General features: G+C 41.9%; 1 protein-coding gene across 3 annotated transcripts; it reads left to right on the top strand.

The window, feature by feature from the left end:
- The first annotated feature begins 3,870 nt into the window (after nucleotides 1-3,870).
- TCEAL9 (transcription elongation factor A like 9) lies at nucleotides 3,871-5,681 on the top strand. 3 transcript variants are annotated; one of them, XM_057718961.1, is made up of 3 exons: nucleotides 3,871-3,963; nucleotides 4,435-4,508; nucleotides 4,887-5,681. In XM_057718961.1, exon 3 carries the CDS (start codon nucleotides 4,961-4,963, stop codon nucleotides 5,273-5,275), a length of 315 nt encoding a protein of 104 aa, XP_057574944.1. In that variant the 5' UTR covers nucleotides 3,871-3,963; nucleotides 4,435-4,508; nucleotides 4,887-4,960; the 3' UTR covers nucleotides 5,276-5,681. The 3 variants fall into 3 exon arrangements, with proteins under 3 accessions (XP_057574944.1, XP_057574946.1, XP_057574945.1); XM_057718963.1 differs by lacking the exon at nucleotides 4,435-4,508 and having other exon boundaries at nucleotides 4,890-5,681; XM_057718962.1 differs by lacking the exon at nucleotides 4,435-4,508.
- Nucleotides 5,682-6,500: the final 819 nt, after the last annotated feature.

Below are 6,500 nucleotides of genomic sequence, written 5' to 3'. Positions count from 1 at the left end.
GAAATGCACTATTTTATTCTATATTTTATTTTTTGCATCTTGCTTGTACTTTTACTTTTTAAATTGAGGTATAAATGACATATAACACTATATTAGTTTCAGGTGTACAACATAGGGGTCCAATATTTGTATATATTGTGAAATGTTCATCACAATAAGTCTAGTTCACATTCATATACTATTTTAAATTCTCAAAAGTGCATGTGAATGTTTGTTTTTCCATACCCTCACCAACTCTGAATATGATCAATATTTTTTATCTTTTATAATTGCATAGGTGGAAAATTAACTCTCATGTTCTCAATAGATCTCATTGTCATTCTTAGAATTCTATGATATGGTTGTTACATAATTAACCTGTTCCTTATTGCAAGCCATTTAATTTGCTTCTTAATTGCTCCTTTTATAAAGAATCGTGTTGACTATCCTAATAGTCATTTTCCATTCCTAAATGGTACATATTGTTGGTGCAGTTTGAATTGTTGTAACAGAATTAGGAAGTCTGCGGGTTTTTTTTATTGCTGCTTCTACAATAAATCTTCTAAATTTCTAATGGGATTTGATTAAATTTTAAGCTCTTTTTGGAGAATAATTGCTTTACACTGTTGTGCCAGTTTCTGCTGTACAACAAATTGAATCAGCCATATTTATACATATATCCCCATATCCCCTCCCTCCCACCCTCCCTATCCCAGGCCTTTAAGTCATCACCCATCATCGAGTTGATCTCCCTGTGTTATACAGAAGCTTCCCACTAGCTACCTATTTTACATTTGGTAGTGTATATATGTCTATGCTACTCTCTCACTTTGTCCCAGCTTCCCCTTTGCCCCCCACCCTGCGTCCTCAAGTCCGTTCTCTACATCTCCATGTTTATTCTTGCCCTGTCACTGGGTTCATCAGTACCATTTTTTTTAGATTCCATATATATGAGTTAGCATACGGTATTTGTTTTTCTCTTTCTGGCTTGCTTCGTACTGTATTACAGTCTCTAGGTCCATCCACCTCACTACAAGTAACTCAATTTCATTCTTTTTATGGCTGAGTAATATTCCATTGTATATATATGCCATATCTTCTTTATCCATTCATCTGTTTATGGGCATTTAGGTTGCTTCCATGTCTTAGCTATTGTAAATAGTGGTGCAATGAGCATTGTGGTGCATGTTTCCTTTTGGATTATGGTTTTCTCAGGGCATATGCCCAGGAGTGGGATTGCTGGGTCATATGGTAGCTCCATTTTTAGTTTTTTAAGGAACCTCCAAACTGTTTTCCATAGTGGCTGTACCAGTTTACATTCCCACCAAGAGTGCAGAAGAGTTCCCTTTTCTCCACACCCTCTCCAGCATTGTTTCTAGATTTTTTGATGATAGCCATGCTGACTGGTGTGAGGTGATACCTCATTGTGTCTTTGACTTGCATTTCTCTAATGATTAGGGATGTTGAGCATCTTTTCCTGTGTTTGTTAGCCATCTGCATGTCTTCTTTGGAGAAATATCTGTTTAGGTCTTCTGCCCATTTTTGGATTGGGTTATTTGCTTTTTTGATATTGAGCTGCATGAGCTGTCTGTATATTTTGGAGATTAATCCTTTGTCAGTTGCTTCATTGGCAAATATTTTCTCCCATTCTGAGGGTTGCCTTCTCTAACTTTGTCAAAATCATCGGGGAGAATCACTGGTGTATGAGAGTACATACACACGTGTGACTGTACGGGTGCATGTGTACATGCTTGGGCACGCGTCTGTTATTTCCTAGAACAATTCTCTTTCCTTCATTGCTGCTTTCCACCTGTCACTTCCCTTTGTATATTCAGGTCCAACTCGAAGGGTTTATGCCATGAATTCAGGTCTACAAACTAACCGTGTTGTTGTAAATCATTGTGACTACTGTTAAATATTTTCTCAGGGTGAATACCTAAGAATGGATTTACAGGCTCAAAGGGAATGTATATTTAAATACTTAGCAATTGCCTTAGAACTATCCAGGAAGGTTGACCAATTCAGATTCCATAACCTTGAAATAAGTGAGAAAGTCCTTGGGGGTAGTGCAGAGCTTGTCAAAAAGTGCTTGCACCGAACCTGTTTTCAGACAATAGCCACCGTCAAGAGACATAAAACCCATAAGGAGGAACGAGTGGACTTGACCCAGCAAGGCAGCATGAGACAAGCCAGGGTAATGATAAGGACACAGGGCCTACGTTCAGTCAGACTGGTCTCCTCTTTTCTTCCCACCCTCCTTCTAGGTCCTGCCCACACTCTGAGGCCCAGGTCAAGGTCTTTTACCTCCATGAAGCTTCCTCTGACTATTTTGGGCTAATTGGCCTTTGCCTTCTCTGAGCTCATATTGGCCGGGCAGTCCACCCTTTACTTTGGCCCTTTCTCTGAATGGCCTCATATGAAGGGGGTTCTGTCTTTCCAGCTATATCACCTATTCCAACCCTAGGGTGAACCCACAGGGGATGTGGGTCACTCTCAGGAGGATAGACCTGGAGGAGAAGCATGAGCAAGTCTTGTATTTGGGCTCCAGGTCCTTTGGGCAGGATATTCAAGGGTCCTAGGTATCTAGAATGTGGTCCAGAAGGATAAAAGTGAAGGTTCCAAGTTGGCACATCTTCTTGCCCCACTTACTCTTCACTACCCAGGGAAGAGAGCATCCAGAGGACCAAACCAATTACTTCCTGGCAAATACCACCACCAAGACACTGGAGTCAAACATTACCTTTTTTTTTTTTAATTTTGAATCCTTTTCCTCAAACGAAATCCTAATATAATAATAGTTTGCACTTTTGAAGCACTGACCATATGCCACTATCCTCAGGACTGTACACATACTACCTCATTTAACTAAAGTAATTTTTCTGTCTTTGTCTTTTCTGACTATAAAAAGATAAAAATGTGTTAAATAGAAAATCACAGGCCCCAAACTGCGTCTCTTGGGCTAAAGCCGATGGTACCAAACCTAGACTTAATACCTGACCTAAATGCAGTTTCAACCTCTCCCAGAAATGTAATCTTAAATCAACCAGTCTGGAATTTTCTGGTCAAGGAACAATAAGGTAATCTGTCACATAGGCCCTCTCCATCCCCCAGAGAAAGAAGAAAATGTGCATAAAACCCTCGCTGCTCCCACCCCCCCACCCCCCCCACCCAGGCGAAAGTTGTTCTGACCTAAAAATAACCCTTCCTTTTATTTTGCTAATAGCTCCCTTGACCCCACTCTCTTGCCTATAAAAACCTTCCATTTTGTATAACCCCTGGGAGCGCCCTTCTAGCTGCTAGTTGGGTTGCTGGCCCTATTCATGGATTGTTGTGTAAAGCCAATTAGCTCTTCACATTTACTCAGCTGAATTTTGTTTTTTCAGTTTTTTAAAAATATAGAAAAGTATTAAGAATAAAGTAAAAAACTACATTAAAAAATCTTATCCTGTCCCAGGCTTCCCCCCTCCCCCATCCTTTTTTTCTTAAAAACAACCTGCTGCCAAACCAACCCTGCTCCACAACAGCCAAGGACCAGATTGCAGATGAAATGGAGGCTGGGGGAGGGGCGACGGATGTAGATTGGAGTTCTTAATCCTGGGAGCAGAAGGCAGGAAAAGACAATTCTTGAAAAAAGTAGAAAAGTTTAGTAGCTCCAGAAAAAGATGCAGCCCCTCCCTAGTAATCAGAGAAAGGCAAGTAACATTTTTCCCCTCTGCGATAAGCAAAAAAGATGGACAGGGCCAAATGTATAAGCGGGGCGGGGGCACAGGGCCAGCCCACTTCTGCCGCGCTTTTGGTGGGAGTGGAAATTGGGGATCCGAGATCACTGGTGACGTAGATATCACGTGACCAGGAGTCGACGTGTGCAGAAGTCCTGCTAGTCTGGTCCTTGTTCCCATCTGGGTACCAGCTTCCTTCAGCAGCGCAGCCTGTGGGGCCGAGGCAAGGGGAAAGGGAAGCAGTCTGCTTGCCGGAATTTTGCAGGTTGGTGGCAAAATAGGCGCTGCCTGGGGATTTCTAGGGTGGGGGTGGCTTAGAGCAGACTTGAGGGAGCTCTGGTCAAGTCCATCTCTCCACCTCCCACCTCCAGGTCTGCAGGAAATGGTGACCCTTGGGAAAGGGATTGGGGTTCCCGGGAGAAGGACAAGGAGACCTGTGAGAGTTTAATAATGATCATCCTCTGCCTCTTCAGACCTATTTCCCAACACCTACCCTCCCCCCACCCCCAGTCTTAAAGATAGTTTGGAAATAATCTGCTTTTCCTACTCCCTGTCTGATGGAAAATTCGAGCTAACTTGCACTGTGGAGAGAGGGAGAAATGCGGGAGACAGAAGGTGGGAAAATTTCCATAACCGGGAACCTTAATGAGAAAAGTGCGTGGTGCTGGTTGGCCCACGAGCGCTCGCCCAACCCCCACCATCGCCCCTCCCCCTCCGGTTTCCCGTTTGTCCGCAGGTCTGCAGGTCTGTTGTTCAGAGAAGTACGCAGGGCTAGAAAAGGCGAGAAAGAAAGTGACCGGATCAGTATAGGTAGGTGAGGGAAATATTATAACGACCCCAGGGGTGGAGGTGGGCAAGGGAGGGACTGAGGTTGTGGACCCCTGTTCTTCCCCCGTACCCCACTTCTCCCAGCCTACTCTCTTCTAGGAGGGACTTGCGTTATGCCTTGTGAGGGAGATGTGATTGAGGAGAGCCTTGGCAAAGGCTGGAGGGAGGGATGAGGGAGGTGAGGAGGTGGAAAGTGGAGGTAACAACTGCAGGCCCAGGGAAACCCTGATGGCTAATTGAGTCTCCCAAGTGAAAAATATTTGATGATCTGAATCAAAAAAAGCAAATACTGAGACCTGTGTCCAGAGCACTGGTCCATTCACCAAGCTTTTGACTTAACGTCTCCTTCTTGCTTCCTAGAAGCAGTTTTCTAAGAAGAATAAGCAGAAAAAAAGAAAGGAAGAGGGAAACGAAGGAAGAGAGACAGTTACAAGATGAAACCCTGTCAAAAATTTGAAGAGAAACCAGAAAATGAGAGTGAACCAAAACTTGAGGAAGAGTCGAAGCCTGAGGAAAAGCCAGAGGAGGAGGAAGAGCCAGAGGAGGAGGAAAAAACAGAAGGAACTTTTAGAGAAATGTTGATTCAGTCTCTCCAGGAATTTAAAGAAGATATACACAACAGACATTTAAGCAAGGAAGATATGTTTAGAGAAGTGAATGAAATAGAGGAGATAAGGAGAGTAAGAAACAAACTTATAGTGATGCGTTGGAAGGTTAATCGAAACCATCCTTACCCCTATTTAATGTAGCTTACCTTGATTTTTATTTTTTCTGATGTTAACATTACTTTCTTTTGATTTGCATTTTCCTAATATACCTTTGTCCATCTTTCTACTTTTAACTTTTTGCTATTAGTGGTTTTAGATGCATCTCATTGTTTGTTTTACTTCAAACCAATCTACAAGTCTTTGCCTTTTGATAGGAGAGCTTTACTCATTTGTATAAAAAGAGGTTCCTGACAAGATATAAAATGAAAAAAAAGTTACTAAGTAATATTTGAATATCATATTTTTGAAAGGGAAGAGTACATTTATATATTGCATATATGCATAGAAGAACATGTGAAGGATGAAAGACAAAAAATACAGTCAATGGTAGGATTATGGGTGATTTTTTTATTCAGTTTATTTGTATTTTTCCTTATTCCTAGAATGTACACACATTATTGTTAAAAATAATAAAATTTTATAACAAAAAAGGAGTAACCAACAGTACTGAGTGTATTTCTAAAGACATTGGGATACTTCATATTTATTGGCAGAGTTTTAGAAGCAAATGTAAACTCCAAATTACCACCAGACCACTTAGCTAGAAGAATAAATTTTACATCTTTTCTCCTCTGCAAACTAGAGATAATAATGATCTTTCAGGGATCTTGTGAGGACCAAATAAGGTATTGACTGTGAGCTGTATTTGACAAACTTTTGTTCCTATCTGACCATGCAGGATCCCAACTCCCAGGAGATTTATTTCAGGTATTTTGGAGGGAGAAGGGAGTTCTCACCTGTGCTTAAGAACAAATCCAGACAACTGTTAGGTGGGTACCACCTTTGTGTTTCTCTCCTGCTGTGCCTTCCCAACCTTCCATCCCCCTCCCCTTGATACTACCATGTGTATTTGGTATTTCTGCCCCTTCATTCCGGTTCTGTACCTCTCAGGCCCCTAACACTGCTGATGTAGAAATCTCAAATAGTGAAGCCCAACATATTACTTTGGAACCCCCAATTGACTGACTGTCCAGTCTGACCTCTACAGAAGTGGGGGAAATGCCCATCTCTTCAATTTAGATGGACATTTATGCAGGGCCTCTTGGGCCATGATGTCTTATTGATACTTTGGCAACTTTGAGATTTTAATCACAGACTCCCTCTTCCCTGTAAGACTCAGACACAATGGGTCTGTTTGGGGTGGGACCAGAAGATGAGTCTGAGTAACAGACATTATGCTTTAATCAGAGTTGCTTCTGAGTGTAAA

This window comes from Hippopotamus amphibius, chromosome X, assembly GCF_030028045.1.
Source record: "Hippopotamus amphibius kiboko isolate mHipAmp2 chromosome X, mHipAmp2.hap2, whole genome shotgun sequence".
Classification (NCBI taxonomy): Eukaryota; Metazoa; Chordata; class Mammalia; order Artiodactyla; family Hippopotamidae; genus Hippopotamus; species Hippopotamus amphibius.
Note: the sequence above shows the minus strand (reverse complement) of the source record. Positions and strands in the feature narration are given on the sequence as shown.